General features: G+C 28.8%; 1 protein-coding gene across 1 annotated transcript in view; it reads left to right on the top strand.

Moving 5' to 3' along the window:
- The window catches only part of LOC106687189 (cell adhesion molecule 3-like), a gene marked incomplete at its 3' end in the record, with an annotated part of 136,385 nt that overhangs the window by 38,715 nt on the left and 73,395 nt on the right, over window positions 1–24,275 (top strand). The window contains 1 exon segment of the mRNA XM_014430923.3: window positions 4,226–4,319. Coding sequence (XP_014286409.2) covers window positions 4,241–4,319 — 79 coding nt within the window.

The following is a 24,275-nucleotide window of genomic DNA, read 5'->3' as shown; positions in this document are numbered from 1 at the left end:
AAATCTTAATTTTGATTTGGAAATCCTACGCGGTATCACAGCATAAGCAACGAAATGCTTGTTATTTCATCTCACTATTTAATTCTATATACCTTTACAAGAGATTCGAAAAGAAATACTCAAAGAAAGGTTTAATAGTAATGGAAATGATTCAGTCAATCCTTCGTAGAAGATAAACTCTCTTTAAATTGTGTTTGTCTTATTTTCCCTATGAAAGATACTTCAGACTATCAATTTAATATCGCATCTTGTTCCTGTTTCCAGCAACAGATATATATTATTAACAACTCCTACAAAATAAAAGCAAAGTTTAGGAAAAGGGGTTCCTTGAATGATGTATCGCTTGCTGTTCCAAAGATTTATCTGACTCCTTAACAGCAGTACGAATCATAAATATTTATTTCTTTATATCAACCCACTTTCTTTCTTTACATACTTTTATTTATCATTTCACATTATTATCTTCTTTTGATTTATACTTTTTAAATATAATATTTCAAGAAATATTTTTCCATGTTAGAATTCTTTATTATTTTTAAATATAGTTCCGTTCTCTAATTTACTATTAGATTGAATATTTTCATTTATTCTATGATTTCCTTTACTCATTCGCTCTTCGTAATTTTTTTCCTAATCTCCAGTTTATTTCATTTAAGCATTCAATTACTCCTTATATTTTGCCTCTTATCCTTAATTTCTGATAAAGTTAAGGGCATTGTAAAGTAAAAAATATTGATAACACAGGTCTATAATCAAAAATAAGGTAAAAATAGTTATAATAATAATACTAATAATTTATCTGGACAAAATAATAGAATAAAAAATTCGGTTTATTCCCTTATTAAACTTAAATTTTTTCTAGTAGAACATAGTAGCTTCATACGACTAACTACATCTGGACAAAAGACTAGCTTGGAATTTTCATACAAGACTGAAAAGACAGGAAACTGCACTTAGATTCCGACTATTACAGCACTTACTTGACAAAATCCTTTGTAAAACACACAAATAAAATCTGTTAGGACATTGATGTTCCGTATTTGGTCGATTTGGCCTGAAACAGACATGAACCTATCCATGATAAACTTCCTAACCACACTAACTCACTTGTTTTCAATCTTACTTCTCCTTCATTACCTTAAAATCCTCTTTGGCGTCTGAAAAGAAGTTGGCCTCGAGATCTTCTTCTCTAAAAGTGCTATTGGAGTTATATCAACGGATAGATTCTTCACATAACTTTATCATGGCATTTTAACCTATCTCACATCAAATATACTAGTTTTTTATATTTTTAAATACCGCCATAAATATCAATGTGTAAAAAGAAAAAAAATGTACTCATGAAATGTTAAAAAATTCGGCACGCATAAACAAATAATTAATAAGAAACGAAGCTATGAATAAATGAAAGGATAGAAATAATTAAAATTAAAATAGTAGTCGTATTAGTAAATTAAATAAGAAATAAATAAGTTTGAAACTAATAGGAAAGTTAAAAATAATTATACAGATTTAAAAGAAAATAAATGATATTAAACATACTCAGATCTATTTATCTTGGGAGATGTATGATTTTCAAATAATCTAGAATATTTTCGGCCATAATCGCAATATCCACAATAACCAACTTCTCATAAAAAGTTTGTTCTATTTGAATTTAATTCACGAAATTCAAACACAGTCTTATCACTCTGAAATAATATCTTATGTTTGAATTATTAATTTTAGTTCTGATTATGGGAAAGTCAAATGAAACTACAAAGGTATTATTTTAATTGAAGATTTTGTCTATTAGACGGTTATATTGGCATTCATTTTACAAGTTATATTCTAAATTTTTCTAAAACACTAATTTTCGACTTCTAGAGGGAACCCTTTTTCCACGAAAATAATAGTTGTAAAATAATTTCCATTGCACTACAGAAAATAAACAAAGTTTCATTAAAATCGGCTGGTGACATTTCGCCAAGGTTCACTTGTTAGTTTTCATTAAGGGAGAGGGTGCTACTTTATACTTCAACGCTCCGGAGAAGAAAGGGAAGAATCAGAGTATGAAATTCTAAATGTGCCAAAAGAACACTTTAAAGTTTTAATTTAACTAGAAACTTTTCATAATTCTCCACCACAACGAGATTATCTCTCATTTTATTATAGGCGGAAAAATTGTAAAAAGTCTGCGGTTGCGTAGAACGGTGTTTAATTAAAATGAAAAGGGTTTTTTTCTCTCTCCCCCTTTTTTATATTAGACCGCTGTGGTGATACATATTTAGATTTATCCAGACGAATAAGCTTTTTACAAAATGCGTATTTAGAGTTATAATAAAATGCTTTTTTTATTGTCCCACTTATAAAATGGTATGTTAATGTTTATAACAGATTTTATTTTATTGAATGTTATTATTATGGGCAGTTAGTAATCAATTCCTTATAATATCATTATTGTCATTCAAATCAAAAAGAGTGATATCATACATCTATAATTTATAATAAATAATTGTACAATATGTGTGTAAAATAAAAATTATTAACAAAAGTTTTTTTCTCTCGAATACCTATAAACAAAATTAAAAAATGCTGTGAATGTAATCATACAAAATTTATTAATTGATTAGTATTAAAAATTTTAAACATTGTTTTTATTCTTAAATTTAATAATTTTATTTTATAGTGTATTATACCGTTATATATTTGAAAATATTAGTATTAGGGATCGTAGAGGACATTCACACCACATTTTAGCTGTTTCCCGACAGTTCTACTGCATAAGTTAAAATAGATTTTATTATTGTTTTGTAAAAGCAGCAAATGCTTGTCTACCGAAAGCAGTTATTTTCTATTTAGCTGTCCATACTAATAATTGTTAATAATTATAACTAATCATAATTTTAATTATAACTAATTGTTACGGTTGCCATGGTGAAATAAAGACACTGGCGATATCTGCGTAGACAAGAGGTGGTACGGTTGTCATGGTGAAATAAAAACACGAGCGATATGTTTTAGACGAGTGGGTTTGTTTTTTAGGTGAAAGCGATAGTTTTGATTTTGAACACGTACGTTCAGACGAGTGGGTTTTGGTTTTGTGAAGGTGACAGTTTGATTTTGGAACACGTTACGATTGTTCAATGTGAAGTGGTAATAGTTGAAAGGCCCTCTGTTGTTTGAACCAAAATAGCACCATATGAGAAATGTCATCTTATATGTTTTATTTTTCAAAATTATGGTGTTCTATTTCAATGGACGGTCATTAACTCTAGAAGTGGTGATATAGTGCAGTGACGTTTCTTCAGCATGTCCTGGATAAGAGAATAATAATGTAAATATAGTTATTAAGGCAAAGCATTTAAGTTAAGGTAAAGTCAACCTATTAGTTTTAATTGTTTTATTAATTGATAAGAATTATATTTTTTTCCTTTTCATTCTGTGTACATATATTTCTTATTATTATTAAACTTTTGTACATATAGTTCTGCTGTTCTTTCTCTGCTTTCAACTTGTTTATTTACTTATGTTTGTTTTTGTTGTTGTTCACGGAATATTACGATAATTTAACAGCTGGGTAGGTAACACCCCTAGGTTTTTTGTTATCTACATGTAAAGGTATTCCCTAGTGGTCATAATTCAACAATTGTTTATATATGGGTATATTTTAGTTATATTGTGGGCATAATCCTTCGGGGTTTTCGTTATTTCTAAGCAAAAATAACGTGGCACCTAAGGAGTAATTTATTCTTTATTGTTTTGTATTTTTTTTTTCCTTTTGCAATTATATTTTTTTTCCCGTTAACTCACCCCCTTCTTCGCTGAGCGTGGGTAACTATAAACGATAAAAATATAACAAAGGATAAATCAAAATTTGCGGTTATATCCGTTATATTTTATAATAATTTAGTTAAACTAGTTATAATTACAACTTAGTTAATAAATAATAATTGTCCATACTAATAATTCCACAATTGTTCAAATTATCGGTCAAGCTCTTGTATTTTAAGTGTAGTTTGTGAATTCTACGTTCTAACAATTTTACATGCAGGTGAAAAAAACTAACAAGATATGCAGTAATTGAAAACTATTCAGTACATTCATATCCATGCCATTGTTTTTTACTATTTCATAACATGAAATTAGGTATAAAAATATAATTATTTATAATTATTTATAAATACTATGATTTCATTTTGTTAAATAAATAATTTTTGTTAAAGCAATCATCTTTTTTTTACAGTGATGTTGACATTAAATGCATCAAACATGGCAGTTTAGTATGAGAAATCGAATGATCACAAGGATATTGTGTCTACTAGCACTCCTATATTGTAGTGAGTATCATTTATTTAATAAAATTCTTTTTTTTTTTTTTTAATTTATTTATATTACTTTATTTATTTAAAATTATACTTATTATTTTTGTAACTAATAGTTCATAGAGGATATGGTAATGGCCTGCTTCTCCACTTTCAAAATATCCAGAGTTCTTAAGTCGGACTGTAAATATTCTGTTCAGATATGAATGCGTGTTAAGATGGAATTATTTTATATACCTATTATTTATATCATTTCGCTAATAAATAATTGTTATTATTATATTGATTAGCTTTTTTTCATTTTTTTTTTTTTACAGCTGTAATATTTTTTTATTATTATCTTTATAGTTTTCACATTCATAGGTACAGAACTGAGGTGGGAGATTGGTCTAACTACTTACAGAAATAAATTCTTTGGAATTTTTACCTATTTTCGGACAATTCGATCCTACTAATCCATCACCGGTGACTTAGGAATACACTCATTCCTCTAAAAGATCTTCTGGAATACTATCTACTTCCTAGAAGACATTTCAAGGGGATGTAGATTGTATTACATAATTTGTTGAAATATTTTTGCACCACTAATATGTATCAAGAAGCTTTTTGATCCATTTTCAAGTTCTGTCGATCAATATCTTTTTCTTCAATATCCTTACCAATATAATACCATTTGATGAAATAATTAGGGGTCACTATTATTTTATCTAGTGGATAAAGTGTTTTTAGCTAAGGTAAAGCTTTTTGCATTTACTTACAATTATTATCCTAATATTTCCATTTTATTTAATTTATTTTCATTATTTCATCCTGTATAAGTAATATGAACGAACAATTAGAGTTGTTATATCCATATTCGTTTATTGTGGCCCCTTTTATAAATATAATTGAATAAATACATAGGAACTGTAAAAATAATAAATAAAATTGACCTACTCATAATTTTTATAATTATAAATAGTAGTTCTGGAATTGCAATGGCTTTTTATTATTAGTATGAGATATAATTATTATTTTGTTTATTTATAAGTTATATTTTGTAGGAGTGATGTGGCTCAGTGGTAATGCACTCAACTAATAACTCCAAGGAGACGGATTCGAATCTGACTGTAACCGATAATTATTTGTATTGTTGCTGTCGTGAATCAAGGTTCGGGAACCCTCTGGGGTCCGTCCAGCCTTCTGAATTGGTTACCCTTAATCAGAAAAAAACCGGGCGGTCGATCAAATCACCTTCTTACACAACCGTTTATATAGTAACATAATTTCTTTAAAAAGTACTCCACCCCTGAACCTTAATGGGTTGTAGTAGTATAGATTTTTTTTCTTCATACAAACTCATGTTTTATTTTACCTATTGTATTTTTTACAATCCTACTAGCTATGGGACATCCTTTAGACTCTAGCATACTGGACGACATTAGCCATATACAATGTTATTCAATTAGAAGGTTTGTCGTTTTATTCTAGATAATTTTGTGAAAAGTCCTTTTCATAATTTCTTTATTATATAATATTCCTTAATAGAAGTTTCTTCCCGCACATTCAGGATGAAAAATTCATCTTATAGAATTTTTTTTGTTTTTTTAGTAATTTTCATAAAAACGTACCTATGTATGACAAACCCGATACGTTAATATCTATGGGGCACCTAAATTTCAATATAAACCCTAATTTTTTTTTTTTTTTGTGAGATATGCCATTATTCAATTGTTTCATATTGTCGGATACATGAGTTAGGGGGCTGCTTATCACTGTCCTCTCATTTGTAAGCTAATCTTGAATCGCTGATGTGCAACCTTTTTGAAAACAATCGTTGAGAGGCTCCACAATGAACGGGATATTGTTCCTCGAGATCTTCAATACTATAGTATCTATAGTATTCAGTTTTTGTCTATCCTGCGAATAACGAATATCAATTTTTTCCAGCCAAAAATGGAACAGTTTAACAAAATACAACCAAGCCCGAGTTAAATCACGCTCGCCTGTCTCCGATTTTTCAGTTTCAACTCCTATCCATTTATTTAGTTACCTCTTTGGTAATTATAAAATTCTTTCATAGTTCATGTGTTGTCAACAATACAAAAGAATTAATTATTTTCAATAAATAACACTAAATGGACTTTAGAAGAATATTTTTAGAAAAATACACATTAAAAATTTGTTTGTCTATTTCAATGAGAATATGACAGCTTATACTATAGATAAGTTGATTGTGCGTTGATATACCGAGTTTAGTCAAAATCATTATGTATGATGTAACATCCTAGGCATATATTTATATTTATATATATATATATGTCTGCTTTCGATATGTAATTTAAGTTTCATAGTTTTTATTTTTGAGCTAAGCTCTTCACACACAACACATAATTCCCCTTACTATATATTCTATACATCGGTAATTGAAATTAATAATTATCTATACCAAGCAATATAGTAAAATAGTCTTAAATAGTGAATTGGCGTGGAACCAAATTTAATAGGTACAAGGGCCCTTATAATCTTTCTGTACTATTTTTAGTTTCGACTCTACCGTAGTTATTTTATACATTTAATGATTAACCTTGCCAACAATACAGGTGTTGTTATAAAATTTAACCAACAGCGCGTTTGTTCACCCATAAGCATGGATCTTCATCAGAAGCAGACAGCTGCAAAATAGATCGAAGCTCTGCACATTTCCCAACACGAAAAGCATATAAATTGCGTAATCAGGGATTTCCTTCTGTTAGCTTTTCTTTTCTTTTTTCCTCAACCGTTTCCTCTGGTTCTTTATCTTGTTTTTTCATTCAGCCTCTGCCTGTGTCTTCGTTATGCTCCCACAGGCATCACGCAAGGGTCAGGACTGCATGCTCTTATCTATCATGTATTTTAAGGGGCAGTGAATGTATCTCGTAGAAACTATTTTTGATTTAAAAGTTAAGCTTGAATAAGAATTTTATAAAAATACTAAACCATTTTGTATCTTAATTTACATATTAAACATGTGGTGGCCACATAGAAAGATAAAAAGAGAAAATCTGTTTTGATTTTTTTTTTCATATTTTTAAAATAGCTAAGACGATGAGTAGATGAAAGAATTATTTTTTTAAAATTATTTAATGTAATGCGATAAGATTATTAAAAAATAGAGTATTTATATTCAAATATTATCAAAATCAAATGTAATAGAAATATATTTATTATTACTAAGTATGACATCTCAGACATTGGCAGATTTTTAAAACTCAGTGTTAAATCTGTCTGTAAAAATTCTATAATGTTTTTATTTGTCTAACTAATGACTCAAAACTGATTTGTTTTTTATTTTTAAGAAAAAATGCATTTCTTCACATATCGATGTAAGTTAATGAATTTCTGAAAGGTTCAAGTTTCATTGATTACTAATTCGTTTAAGCCTTATTCCAAAGTAAAGATTGACAATTCATCTTTAAAACTTAAATGTAACCATATCATTGTGAATGTTATAAAATAATACAAACATCATAAAAATAAATTTATGCCTTTAAGAATATTGCCTTTTTTATTAAACATTATCATTAAGTGCTGTGAAAAGAAATTAATATACAAAAAGAATCTGAAAATGTTTCGGTCTAATAAAAATTACTTAATATGAATGAAATTACTTAATGTTATAGTATTTAAGTAATAAGAGGACTATAAAATCTGGAATTTTGTTAAATAAACCATAAAGTGATAATATCAAAGTGAGAAGTCTCTGTTTCAAATTCGATAAAATTCTGTTGAGTTTTCACAGGAAGTTTATTGCTGGCTCACCGCTGCGCTTAAAATTAACTCAAGTTCTTGAAAGTCCGTTAGCTCAAAGTTCATTTACTTAACTGTCGCAGAATTATCTTCTAATCATTGAGGCTATAATGAACAAGAAATAGAATATTTTTCAAAACATTGTACTCAGGAAAAAATAAAAGTTATCTAAAACATAGTTCAGTTCAGCGTAATTCACTTCATCGAATAATAGTATGATTGATATTAATATGAAATAATTACTGTATCAAGAAAGAATTATAATTTCATAACAAGTAACATATAAAAATCCTTTGATTTTATGTTTTTAACTCATTAAAATAATTTTGGTTATAAATATTATGATTTATTTGGAATAAAAGTGAATGCAGTGATAAAATCAACTCAATGTTTGTGCCAGAGCTGGTAGTTAAAAAATAAAATTTTAACACTACAAACCAAGAGGGGTCATGGGGGGCAGTATTTTATAAAGAAGTACTGTTAATACACCAATGGTTGTTGAAGGAGGTTATTTGGTTAGAATCACGTTGGACCGCTGGATCTTCTTAAATGCACTGAGCTTTGATAGTGTTTAATATGAACAATTTTTCTTTATATTATTTTTGCGTTTCACATAATTCTAAATTAAATTATAAATACCTCTGTTGTTTAAAGCTGCTTACAATGATAACAATTATAATAATAAAACTTCCTAAATTATTGTCTGTAGTTAAATGTTAATATTTCTTCTTTTTTTTTTATCGTTATAATTATGATTTCCTTTTTTTTTTTTCTATTTATTTATTTATTTATATTTTCTGCCAACGTGGTATGAACTAAGTTCTATTATTTCTTATTTTTCTTAATTGTAGTCAACAGTGAACGTACAGAAGATGATTAAATAATATATATAATTGACCGTATAGTTTCAAATAATGAAGAAGATGATCAGGGTTGCGGCTAAAAGAGAAACAAAAATAGTTAACAAATATTTATTTTCCGACGTTTCGCTCCACTTTGTAGAGCTTCAGCTGAAAAGATACATACAAAAACAACAAAGAACATTTTAACATTGTAAGACAATAAGATACAAAAAGGTAAATTATAAAATTATACAAAAATTTATACTTTTGTATTTTATTATCTTGCAATGTCAAGATGTTCTTAGTTGTTTTTATATCTTTTTAGCCCCGATGAAGCAGTACAAAGTGGGAGGAAACGTTGTAAAGTAAATATTTGTTAATTATTTTTGTTTCTTTTTTTTACCGCAACCCTGACCATCTTCATTTTATGATGATTAAATATTTCTGTAATCGCTTGCTGTTGAATATGGATGCAGTTTTAAGTTCAAGAAAAAATAATCCATTTAAAAAATCATTTTATACCAATTCCCAATTAAAGAAAGTATAGAGAAATTATGCTAATATGGACTCAACTTTACACCAGAATTCAGAACTTTAAAATTCCTAAAATTGAATAAGTCATTCAAAGCAAATCATTATATTGCAAATTTTGTCTGTAATATTTATCTCGCTTCTTATTTATTATTGATTTTTGGAAATATTAAAGAGAAACTCTTCCGTAGTGGACAGTTATTTTATTGCCCAAGGTTTTTTTTTTTTTTAATTTTAAAGAGAGTGTACATATAAATGTGTGTGTGAATACAGGGTTCTTGTATACATATTTACACTTATTAATCTCTGTGTATTTTTGAATTTTGATTTCAATTTTTACCGTATAAAAGGTACTGTTAATTTGATTGTTAATTTTCTAACCTTTCTGTAGGTTTCTCTGTTAACTGCAGGATTTTCAATATAATGGGGTACTTTCTTATATGGATTCTTAAGGATTATTATAATTTATAAGGATTGCCTTTTTTTTGTGTTATGATCTCATCTTATGAGATTGTGACTTGTCGTACATCGACCAGCCTACTCGCTATAATTGTCTATTTAAAAAGTGAGATAAGTAAAAGGGTTTTTAATCATAGTTGATTTTCACCCCGTATCAATAATCCACTAGTATAAGCCATCCAAGTTACAACCTTCATTGGACACCTCACCTAACCTTATAATGCGAAAAAGTATCCTTTACACCCAGCTAAACATATAGCATACCTCCTATATGTACGTACCAAATACCCACTAAAATCTTTACAGGAGGGTATTGAAAAAAAAACATAGTTGATTTACCCATGCGTAGAAGCACACTTCAACTGACAAGTATTCCTCATTTTCAATGGAGGGTACGAAAAAAAAAATCATAGTTGACTACATATATATATATATATATGGTTGGGAGTGCGGTTAGTGTATAACACAAATAATTAAAAAATTATTTATTAGTGCCAGATTTTCTTCATAATTTCAAGCATTTGTCAGAGCTAAGGACAAAAAACAAGCTAACTATAATGAATAAAAGGAATCACAGGATGATTCGAAAATAACTAACAATAAAGATACATAAATAGAGTTGAAAGAAAATTTATATTTTAAGTAATAAAATAATATAAAGACTATATGCCAATAAGTAATATCAAAATTAAGAAAGAGGAAAGAACAAAAAAAAATTAATAAATAAAATTCATATGCGAAACATTAACTTACTTGGTACAAAATGAAAATTATTTATAATAATTGTGATGCATAAAGTGGGAAAGAAAACCTACCTGTAATTAATTTAAAATGTAAATAAAATTACAGGATTGAGTAAAATATTAAAGTGTTTTCCGTTTTTCTGCACCGTTTGCATGAGACTAGTAAAAACATTTTCAACGGTTTATTGCGATTTCCGCCTCCAGGGCCCTGTTTCATAAAGTACAAACTAATACTATTAGTCATGCCGGTTTAACTTAATACAATTACACTGATTTGTACAATAGTAACTTGCACTTTAGTACTTTTTAACTCCTGTATGTCACTAATAGCCCACCCTATTATGAAAAGAAATAAGTATTAGTGCAATTATCTCGTTGTTTCTACACTTGTACTATGAACTAATACTATTAGCTTTCATTATGAAACAGGGCCCAGGATGTCAGATCAAAAAAATTCTTATAATTTTTATTTATTTTATACCAAATCGGCCTGGGCCCTGTTTCATAATAAAGTACAAATTAATACTATTAGTCTTGTATATTTATCTTAATTCAATTACACTGACTTGTACAATAGTAACTTGTACTTTAGCATTCTGTAATTCCTGTAATTTCACTAATAGCCCACCCTATCATGAAAAAAATAAGTATTATTATTGTTACCACACTAGTTTCTACACTTCTACTATTAGTTTTCACAGGGCCCACGTGGTCATTACATGGCTAATATAACCTTTACATTATCTATATATTTTTTTAACAGTTGATTATGGGGAGGGGCATAGTCTCGTACAAAAGACACCCCTAGCTGTATATAATGTTATAATTAAAACAAAACAAAATATATATAATAAAGAGATAAGAATAATGCTTGTTAATAAAAGAGAAAACAAAATTAATAACAAAAATTAATGATATTTGTACATTTAACAAAACAAACAATTGCCCTCTAATGGTAAAAAGAAACAAGTTAATTTGAAAAAGGGACGAGAGAGGAAAAAAATAAATAATAATAAGTAAAATAGAGGTAGTGTGACTAATGAATTAATAAATATGGAATTTATAAGAGAATGTCCTGCAGCAACCTGGGCTTCAGTCTTCGGGTTTAGGTTGGGTTTCTCAGGTTGTAGATCACCACTCCTTTAACTGTCGAGGATCGGGAATGGAACTTCAAAAAAAAAATGATTGATATGAGATTAAAATCTGATTTACTATTAAAATCTGTTAGAAAGAAAAAAATAAACTTATACTATTTAAAATTTCGGAGTTAGGCACACTGAAGAAGAATTAGTGTAGGTTAGAAAATCAACAATACTCTAAAAAATTGTCTATGTGCTACTGTTATGTTCCGGATATAACTAAATCAAATTCCCAGAATGATAGAGGGTATAGGGGATGTCATCCTGTATTATATATATTCTTAAAAACCTGGATGGCGATTGGTTCGTGGACCGTCCACGAAAGAAAGGCAGGACAATAAGAACCGCTGTAAGACCATAAAAATTTGTTCCACCTCAGAGGTACTACGATAAAACTGAACAGCATCACGTACCAACCTACCACGTACACGACCTAATAGAATATGAAGAAGGATCTAGAGTATTTGGGGCTCCATGGATTGTCTTTATCCTCTGTTATATTTTTCTCCTTACTATCATTTCAAGTATACCATGTACTTGTTACAATGATACATCATTGTTATACTGTTTGTATAACAAGTTTTAGTACTTCACATTTACGTATAAAATTATATTTACAGACTGAACATTTATAACAGTTATGTCATATCTTTCTAAATGAATGATGCGGGGCGTGTACAACATAACTATCATCTTAACTTCCTATTTGGATTTAAGAATAGTCCCTACTTCTTTTAAAATAGCAATTCTTTTATTCTCAATTGCAATACTGTCCCTTCGTTATTTATATACATAGGTTTGTGAATGCAAAAATCTATCGCTCTAGAAACCACATAAATACGAAAATATTTATTCATAAATTCAATTTATTTTTCCGTTATTTATTACACTTCTCTTGAAAACAATTTATGACTTCATATTTTTTGCATGTTATATAAACGCCACAAAGTTACGTTTTTGTACTTACATAACAGTAATAAAACAGGTGAATTTAATTTGTCTTTTGTAAAATATCACAAAATAATTATCTTATTTACAATTCACTACATTAGTGCAATTTATAACATAAATGTTTTAATTATATCAAACATATGTTGCAATCTTTGGGTTGACTGATGGTTAGTCTATACGTTTAGAAAATAATCGAATAAAATTTTTTTAAAAATAAACTAATTAACTTATATTGTATTATATCAACAAACTTACACTAAAATAAAATGTATATACAGAAATTTCTCCATTTTGCCCTGCAAGGCACAGTTATTGTATATTTTTTCTGAAATATTAATCTTTCGAAAGGTAAATAATACACCAGGATCCTTTTACATTATATAGTACAAAAAATACTGTTAGTCTTATAATTTTTACTGCATACAATTTAGCTAATTTGTACTTTTATACTTCATTACTCTTTCAATATTTCTAACAAATAATCACATTATTAAACAAAAAGTATTATTTTTTTTTTAGTTTATACTTGTATTTATGAACTATTTGAAACAGGACCCTGATGAATAAACTTTCAAACAAATAAAAATTCCTGTACGTGACACTTCTAAGCTGAAAGTGGTGAAACTGGTGTGGAAAATTAGTGAAGAGAAATATTCAGTCACATATTCCTTTTTATGCCGTAAAAAAACAAAAGATCTGAAATATGACTTAAACGTCATATTTATGAAATCATGATTTAGAACAATTTATTGAAATTTAAGAAGGTTGAATTTAAGAAGGAAAAAGTAGAATAAATAATATGTATATAGTGTGTATGTAAATAGGTAGTGGGAAGTACATCATTACTTTTACTAATAACAAAAAAACATTATTACTTTTAATTGTAGATATTCTTGAAGTTTATACCTATATCAGTTATTTAGATATGTTTTATTAACTAGCTTATAAACTCCATCTGCATGTTAAATTTCAATTTCTGCGAATCTCTTATAATATGAAATAATGCATTATGAACATTTCAGTCAGTGCAACCCAACTAGTCAATATTTCAATTAACTGATAATGTTAATCATTAATAACGTTCCGCTCTGTTATCTTTCGTCCTTATTTTATAGCGTGTGTTTCAGTCATCAATTTCACCTTTAAATTTTTATTTCAATGCATAATTTTAATTTTTTTTTATTCATATTATTCTCTTAGATTAGTTATTATATAATTATAATAGTTCAAGAGCCGTAGGAAAAAAAGGCAGTTATCTCACCCCGAATTTTGATTACTTTAACAAAAACTAAGTATAACTACTATACTAAAGTATAGGTTAGGTGATCGAAAACGGTGGCTATATCAAAACGTAAGTAATTTTTTTGTTGATTTCAATTTGTGATTTTGACCAATTGGTGACCAATGAATTGGGTATTAGATATTGTAAAATATTTTTTAAAAGTTCGTCCTCAGAATAAATTCTAAAGATATACCGTACTACTTGAAGTAAGAATAAAGTGTTAGCAAGAATGACATTCAATCTTTTTATTGTTAAAAATGGGAATAACAGGGCAATAATGATGATTGACAATAAACATAAAATTATTCAAACAAATTACTATTTCCAAACAAATGTACTTATGTTTTCAGTCAATTACAGTTAAGAAGATAATTACAGAAGGACTAAATAATATTTTATTTTTATAATAATTTTCAACCTCTGATGCTCACAGTCATTAAAAAAAAAAAATAATTATTACATTCATTTTGTTCTTCTACGGAGGCTATATTTTACTTCAAAAATAGTTTTATATGTTGTAAATAAAAATTAAAATAAACAAATTTTTTTTTTCACTCCCTCACTATGTCGAACCCCTACGAGAAAGCATTTAAAATTTTTTTTCGATCTATAATTGATTTTTTCAATTCACTAACGATTTTGAACATGCGGATTCCATTAAAAAATACGCCTCATTATTTAGTAAGGAGTAATAAAGTAAGATCTATACGTTCAGACGTTTTCCTCCACTCCCTCATTTTAACCCCTCATTGGTCGCTGAGTGAGAATTATTCTCACTTTAATTGTTTTTCTGGTCTGGAAGCTGCTAGTGGTTCCCATCTTCCTGGAATCTGTAGTTCAGAGTCTCTTCCTTCTAAAATCTCTTCCCTCCACCATTCTAGCAGCTTTGGGTAAGGGTCAAACTAAGACTGCTATAAAAATATTCTAGTTGTGAGGATTTTTCTCACGTGCGACAAGTGTATTTAATCCAAAACAATGTTTTTTGCTGGATGGAAAACATTAGCAGAACTAGGGAAACGTAGGCTTGAAGTGATAGGAACTTCATTAGGTACATATTATTTATTATGAATTGTATTTCGATACTATAAGTGTATGTTAGGGTGGTCTTTATAATCAAAATTTTTCACTTTATCGCTGCGCCGTATGAATACTATTTTTTTGTTAATTTCTGTGTTATATTCTGGTTTTCTAAATAAAAAAAGAATTGCCAACAGCGTAAAAGACCAAAATGTCCCAGCCATACGATCTTAACTTGCACCAGACGTGCACAAGAGATTTCTTCAAACTGAGCATTTTTTTATTAGGATTAGTGTTATGTTCTTATAATACGATATATCTGTATTTTGATTATTTTTTTGTGTAAAATGTTATATTACTTTTACAATTATGTATGTTTTTGAATTTTTTAAAACTAGTCAAAATAAAATTTGTTTATATTTTTTTTTTTGTTATGCTTAAATAAACCTAATCTAAATAAAAATTTTATGTTTTAAAAAATACATTCAAGAGCTCTAATTAAGAAATGTGAAAAAAGTCTTACCGCGGCTATCCGTTTTAAAATCGACCTGGCGACCGATGACGGGTTAATATTTTTTTATTTTTATTTTTTTAAAATTATAATTAAAGGCACTCCAGTGCAGCGTACTGGTGAATGTACTGTGTCACTAAATATGTATGCATTTTTGCATTCACTATTTTATATTGGCAAATTACAGGTTAATTCAAATTTGCATATTAATCTTAGAATAATCCCTCCAATCCCACATCACCACCCTTGAAGAATGGTGCCAAAATTGGAGGATTAAAATAAATCCCACCAAATCACATTTACCCTTCGTCGTAAACCTTCGTCTTGCCCCACAGTATCTTTTAATAATACCCCACTTATTCCTGTTGAGCAGATCCGTTACTTAGGACTAAATCTGGACAAACGACTGACATGGAATCCTCATACAAGACTGAAAAGACAGGAAACTGCTCGTCGATTCCGACTATTGCAACATTTACTAGGCAAACGATCCAAACTTCCAATCCATTACAAAAGACTGATCTACATGACTATTATAAGGACTATCTGGACATACGGAATTGAGCTATGGGGCTCCACTAAACCATCTAATTCCTCTCGAATCCAATCCTTACAGTCCAAAATCCTTCGTAAAATCCTTAATGCTCCTTACTTTGTCACAAATCAAATCACCCATCAGGACCTCAATGTCCCCTATGTTGCCGATTTGGCCAGAACCAGATACCAATCCTTCCATAATAAACTTCCCAACCACCCAAACCAACTCGTTTCTAACCTAGCTTCTCCTTCACTTCCTAATAATCCTCCTAGGCGTCTGAAAAGAAGATGGCCTCGAGATCTTCTCCTTTAGAAGTGTTTTTGGAGTTCTATCAATAGGTAGATTCTCCACATGTTTGTATCATTTCATAATATCACTTTTATATTTTGTATATATGTATACATTTGTAAATAACAATAAATAAATTATTTTAAAAAAAAAATATTATAATAGAGCGTCATGAAATCAGACGAGTTGTGTTTTAATATTATAAGTAAAATTTTCTCGCAAGAAGTACACTTCCAGGTTCAAAAATTTATTAAATATACTTCTAGCCATGAGGGAAAAAGCTCATCTGCATATTACTGAGTGGATAAAGTTAGAAAGGCTGACTCAAACGCACGTTGACCGCACTGACCACATCACACCATATTTATGGTCCTAGTGTTCACTGAATTGGGAAGTGATATGAATCTAGAAATAAATTAACTTCCAAACTCGCCTCAACTGCCGGCAACTTCGGTCGATTTTGTGCCAGATTTTAATCAGCCAACTTGAAGTGGAACGAGTTCAACTCTGAGATGCGGAAAAAACCTTGAAAAATTTTTAAATACTTTTCGATTAATACATTACTCAGGATGCACAGGGGGGCAAAATCATGAGAGCTCCGGGGAACTCAGTGAGAGTAAATTAAAAAAATCTGGTGCTGTGCGCATATCATATCAACTTTCACGTGCCACCTTAATAATGTCCCAATGTTTTGACTGTAGTGGTGGATTTATGTTCAAATTAGCTATTTGTGATTTAAAAAATAAATATTGAGAGATACTAGGAAAGTGGAACATTTGTAACAAAATTTTTTTATTTATCTGCTGCTATAAAAATACATATTCTAGGGGTCTCAGAGAGGAAATTTTACGGCTGCAAATATTTTAACTAAGATAAGGAAGTCGTATAATACATGTGCTTGCTAACAGAAGAGATCGAGTTTTCTTGGTGTTTTGTTTTTTATTTGAACCTTTCTCTATTTTTCGTTTTTTTTTCTCATTTAGTTAGACATCATTTTTTTAAAAAATATTTTTAATTTATCTATCGTTTGTTATTGCCAACAATAAGATCAGGTTATTTATTTTTTTTTAAGGTACTTAAGAGAAAGATTATTAAAAAAAATATTCTGTAAGCCTATTTCGATGAGGATAAGGATAAGACCTAGGAACAATAAATTTTATATCGATATATTGAGTTTAATCAAAATCAATAGTGCTGTTAAAAGAAAAACATAAAAAACCGGCTCTATGAAGTGGCACATCTGGTAAGTCGATTTTATCGGAAATGTTGCTATCATACCCCAGGCATATCTACGTTGAATATGTAATTTCGGTTTCATACAAATTTTGGAGTTAGACTGACCGCATACATACATAGACCATTTTGCGAGACGGTTGTTTCGACTCAGGGGACCTTAAAACGTATGGACAACAGGGCCCTGTTTCATAATGAAAGCTAATAGTATTAGTTGATAGTACAAGTGTAGAAACTAGTGTGTTAATAATACTAATACTTATTTTTTTTTCATGATAGTGATAATTATTAGTGATATTACAGGAATTAAAAAATAATAAAGTACAAGTTACTATTGTACAAGTCTGTGTAATTGAATTAAGATAAATCTACAAGACTAATAGTATTAGTTTGTACTTTATTATGAAACAGGGCCCTGGAATTCAAAATTGTGTACGATCATAATACTATATACTTTACTATATATTTCATACATAAGCAAGTGGATTTGAATCCAGCCAAGGAGTCGACATTTATTTCTGAGGTGGTCTCTCGAAATGTAAGCCTGACACTCCCCTCCACCGAGGTCATGATGCAAAAAAATTCAACCCAATCACCTCAACAATATTTTGATTTTCACTGTATATTAACATCAGCATGCCGTCTATCTTTGGAAGTTATAGCAGATTTTCTAGCCTTTCCCAGTTCTTGTGCAGAAATCATATTCTTAGGTTGAAAGGGAAGCCAATATTTTTTAGGATAGCATATTTTGTTTTTTAACTCGAAAGAAAAATCTTTTTTAAAAATCATTTATGTCCATTTTCTTAAGAGCTTTGCAATATAAAATGCTTGTAATTCAATTAAATATGTTTTAATTATTAAGTATTAAAACTAAAATACGAAAATCAAAAACTACCCAACTCACCTATTTAGCACAACATCAATCAAATTGAGTTTTTAAAAATTAAACCATAGTAAATATTAAAAAGGGACGTTACAGTTTTCCAATTCTCTCAATTAAACTAGAATAAATATAGAAAATATTATTTAAATAAATACAAGACCCCTTTGTCTTTAGGGTTTTTACCTGAATTAGGTACTCATGGAATTCTATATGTTTCATTAACGTTATTGTTATAATCAATCTGGAATATTTCGGCTAATAGTTAACTATTAAAAAATTGTATTTTTATAATTACCATTTTTTTACTCATTATTCTTATCCTCTTAAGAGGCGTAATTGGTAATCATCTGAAAATGGCTAATTCCATTTATAATAATAATTTTGTTCTTTATTCTTCTGTTTACTACTATGGTGAAATAGATTGTACAGGTATGTAGATGATACCTAGAATAAAAGTTTTGTTAGTTACGTACAATGATGTTTTGTTTAAACATTTCGAATTCGGGACTAGACCTAATTAAACAGAATGATAAATAGTCTTGCATTACATATAAAAACATGTAAACATAGCATTTTACTGTTAGTAAATTGACAGTGTAACAGAAGCAGGCTACAACAAACTGTAACCTATTAGCATGTAAATTCAAAATAATTTAAAGAGGCCTAAAAGAGTGGGAGTAGAACGGAGCGTTAACAATTGCCTAACGGATCCAACGGCTGTGATTCATTGGTCCACAGCCTCGGGTCGTTGTCCAATCAGATAACTCAGGCCATCCCTTCGATTCCAATTCCCCCTCACACAATTTCCTCAGCCGCGGCTAAATCTTCCTCTTTGTGTGTCCCCATCCTTTTAGCATTGACTTACTTTTTACCTGATTTGGAGCTTAGCAGAATTCAAGAGCCCTCTCATTTCTATCTCCATCATGTAACTGAGCTGGTGTTTGGGCGCCACATGTTCTGCCAAAACTAAATTTATGTGTGATAAAATTATGCTTTATATAATCAAATAATTTTTTAATATGACATATTGCGTTGTACTTAACTGCCTTTTTCTTCTTGGTATTTTTATTAGCTTTATCCGATCGATTAAAATAATTTCAAGAACAAGAAAAATATTTGCACTTTTGTAAAATGATTGACCTCAACACTCAAAACACCCAATTTTAAAGTTATGAGCATGAATTATTTATATTTCACTATATCAATACTTGTAATAAATCTATCGTTCTTTTCATTGTTCTTATTCGTTTTCTTTGACTTTTTGGCCCTTTCCCCATTTCCAAGATTACATAAACTAACATTTTTACTTTTACATAATTATGCTTTGTCATATTTGTTCTTATTCAGTCATAATTGTTATTCTTCAATTTTTTCTAACCTAACATATTTGCCCGAAATTTAATTTGCCTAAACCACTTTCACTATCTTTGAATTATGGACTGTTCTTTTCTACACGGAATTCCTTTAACCCCTTTCTTCCACTACTCGACAACACAAAGTGGAGTGTTTAAACAGCAGTTGACTACTTTTGTTTTTTTGTAGTTGTAACTTACTTTTTAGTGTAATCTAACGGTAGCTACAACTTCCCCATGGTTGTAGCAACGTTTATCAACAACACTCCATTTGGGGTAGTTACAACTAGCTTTTTCTAATCACCTGGATTTGAGTTAACGTAAACGTACACCGTAATGTTTACTATTTAGTGCCTACGTTTTTATCACTTTTCTTATTGTTTGTATTTTACAACATTTGAATCTGTTTTATTAATTATTTAGGTGATATACGTCTTTTATTTAGCATGATATTATGAAATAATTAACTTATTTATAATATCTGCTTAATTTTGGCCATTATTGTTTGATCTCTTTTTTTGTTTACAGCGTTTTAGTGAGTTTTATTTACTGTAGATTGCCTCCTTTAATCTTATATTTCTTCTTACTGTCACATTTTTTAGGATATTTTTTGTTTTCAAAATCGAATATGATTTTTGGAAATATTCTGCTGTGCCGTTAACATTATTTTTATGTTTTTTTAGTTATGCGCTATTTTATTGTGTTAGTTTATCATGGTATTTAGATCATTGGCTATTTTTCTTACATTAATTGAATTGTACTGTTCTTGATTTATTATGTATGTAATATTCAGATTTTTCAATTGAATTAATCAATTGTAATTTTGCTTGTTAATTAAAATCTTGTGACATAATACAATAAAAATCAACATTCTTATCACTTTACAATGATAATTTCCAAGTTTATTATTTTTTTTTTCCCAGAAACTGTTGATTTTGAGTTAAGGCAGTCTTCTGACAAGGATTAATGTGATTATTAATCAGCATCATTTAACTTTATTCCAAAATCGATAATTTAATTTAATAAATATATAATTAAACATAAATATGAAATAAGAAAAATTAGTTCTAAATTTTGAGGCTACTCAAAGGGAAGTAATTATTAGATAGAAGGTGTAAAATAAAATTTTACAAGTTTTATCGATAACATCTGGATAAGAAAACATTTATTTACAAACTATTTTGTTTTAATGAAATGATGTCTCTTTCAGAAAATGAATTGTGTTACCATTGGTTCAATGGACTAAAAATTTATCATTTGCTAAAATCGTAATAATTCTATCGTACTAATTAACACCTTTGCGTAACCGTTGTTCAAGAAACAGTACTTCATTTTTATAAATGAATATTTATAAATTTTATCGGTACACATTTTTATTTTTATTAATATTTTAATAAAAATCACCTTGACTTTTGTCAAATGCCAATTATTTAAACACGTTTAACGTTTAACATAGAACCCTTCTGATTTTTTTTTTAAATACTATTAATCAAACAAAAAATAGAAGAAATAAACAAATAACTCAGAATACTTTGTTTGGCATTTTTACGTCACTATCATCGATACGATATTAAAGAGTTACGACGTAAGATTGGAGGGTTTGTGAGACCGTAAACTATTTCCTGTTTACTGATAAGGAACACGTGTCATCTTCATAGCTCGTAACGATAGTGCCAGATTGAATGACCATGGCATAAAGTGAGAAGAAAAGTGGGTCGGAGAGAAGTTTTTCGAAGACTATCAAAGCACTCTTGGTGCATTCTAGCTTTTATTAGGTAAAGGAGTATCATTAACGTTGATTTCACAAACGCAATTGTATTTAAGCATAATATTGTTCATAGTATGTTAGGTGAATATTAATATTTTCATAAATTTAAATTTATCATTTCATGTTTTCTATAATGCGAATAAGCTTATGATAAATATTAAAAAAAAAAAAAATAGAAGTCGTAGAATTTATTTTTTAAATGACTTAATTGAATTAATAATACTTGAATTAATTTAGTAATAAATAGTAATAAAAATAAATGGTTGGGCTTATTTTTCCCATATTAGGACTTAATACAACTCAGCTACTAAGATTAAATACTAATGTCCAATTAATCTAAACCGACAAAATAGTACGTAGACCCTAAATCACGCTAGTATTCCTTAAGAATTTATGTTTTCTTATGATGACTTTATATAAACCTATATTATTATTTGTATAATGAAGATAGAACTAAAACCTTTGAAAAAAAATAATAATTTTATCTCTGTTACTAACTTCTTTACTAGATGTTAGAATGTTATCATGAGTAAAACCAAAATTTTATGAGAAAATATTTTTCTTTAAAATAATCCTGGAGTACCACAAAAAATATGATTTATAAAGCGGAAATCATCCCCTAACCCAAAATATATGATGCATTATATTTTTATTTGAGCATAGAAATTTCTCCTTTCTTAATTGGAGACTGAAATACACACGCAAACAAAAAAAAACTCATTATTTAGTATGTTCCAGGCTAGTTCATTAAAAGTTGCTCTAACAGACACTGCTCAAAAACATAAAAAGTTTGAAAATTACATCGCTGATTCAATTACTGCAGGGAAAGTAGTGAGGAATACTAACTATCTTCAAGCATCTGCTTTTTTTTTTTTTTTTTCTTGGTGGTATAATGTCTTTTTTAACATTCATTTCTTGTTTCAAATCTTGATAAGTGAAAGCATAAGTCATAAAATTTCTTTCATCAAAAATACTTTGGCAGACAGTTTTTAGTGTTCTACATGAAACGTCTCTGGCTTAAAATGACATTTTTCAGAGGAAAACTTGAGTATAATCATAAGGGGTTTTGAAAAAATATACATATCCAGGAATTCCTTGTATTGAAGTTGATAATAACGAGGTATTTTTAGTTCATTGTATCGAGGAATCTCTCTCTCTCTCTCTCTCTCTCTCTCTCTCTCTCTCTCTCCCCTCCCTCCCTCCCTCTCCCTCTCTCACTTGTTCAAATAATCGTTGACAGGTTTTAACTACATATAAAGAGGTACAAATAATTAGGCAACCTGGCATCAAATTCCTAAACAAATGATAGTAACTTTTGCAATGTAGGGTCAAAATTAAATAATAAAAAAAGGTTTTAAAACGTAAATAATAACCGCTTGGTCGGTTATTAATAAATTATCAATATTCAATTATTCTATGTTTCGGGTTAAGCTCACGAATTGATAATGATGTATATATATTCATATACACCCATCTAATGTCCTGAAATTCGTAATTAAAATTGATGTCCTCTTGGGATACCTACTAAGTTTGGATTTTACGTTGATTCATGAGCTATGCTACTCAGAATAAACATCATCTTAGCACAAGCATCTGCCCTAATGACCTCGGTGACTCCCAGAGCTGCTAACAGTCAGCCTTTGTCTCGTTCCCACCCCTCCAGCACACAATGCTCATGCACTACTACAGTTGTGCGTCGTCTTCGTTTACAATCCCTTTTTTTCTTGTTTTTTTTCTTCTCATGGAAGAGGCAGTTTTCGTTGAGAGCAATGTACACATCACTGGTGCAGGTTGTGTTTGTTGATTACTACTTCACACCCTTTCCATGTTTAGCCCGAGGGTCCCCACATGTGCGTATGGAAATTTAGCATCCTTGAAAAAATAAAATAGACTACATAGTTTTACAACAAGAATATAATATATTTAGTAGTTTGTTATTTGAAGACAATTCTTTATTTTTTTAAATTCTACGTGAATAAAATAATCCTTATGATGTTTCTGGCTGTCGGTAAATCTAAAGGCACTAATACTAAAAAAAAGTAACAGGGAAAATCTAAAATATAATAAAAAAAATCATACATATATTTAGTTCTTCTAGTTCTTATTTAATTTGAAGACATTGCAAGGTATAACTCATAACAATATTTTTAATTCTTCGTTTGATATATAATTTTTATTTAGTTTTTATAAATTTTAAATAGTTATATTTTTTAAAATTTAAAAATTGCATTTTCAGTCAGTAGTAGGAATGAATAAACATTAAATTTATATAAGATTTTACCATAAGTTTCCATTTTTCAAAAATTTCTTTAAGCAATACTGACCCAGAAGTGGTTGATGCCTTAAAACAATTTTTAAAAAAAATTTTCTCAGATTTAGATATTCTCAATATAATATTTTTATCTACTGTTATCGCCATATCAACTCCTTTAAATATTTATTTGCGAAATACTTCAATTAAATAGAAACAAATTTTTAGATTTTAGGCAAGAATGCAAGTTCAGTTAACAAAGAAACATTTGTACATTATTTTCGGTGCATATTAATTGTTCAAAATAAAAATATTCATGCAAAGCCATTAACAAGTCTTGAAAAAGTTCATAGTTGACATATTTAAAATTTTATCATAAAGAAGAGAAAGACTAACATAATAAAAAAATATATAA

The sequence above is a fragment of the Halyomorpha halys genome, unplaced genomic scaffold, assembly GCF_000696795.3.
Source record: "Halyomorpha halys isolate HHAL.00 unplaced genomic scaffold, Hhal_1.1 Scaffold923.1, whole genome shotgun sequence".
Classification (NCBI taxonomy): domain Eukaryota; kingdom Metazoa; phylum Arthropoda; class Insecta; order Hemiptera; family Pentatomidae; genus Halyomorpha; species Halyomorpha halys.
Note: the sequence above shows the minus strand (reverse complement) of the source record. Positions and strands in the feature narration are given on the sequence as shown.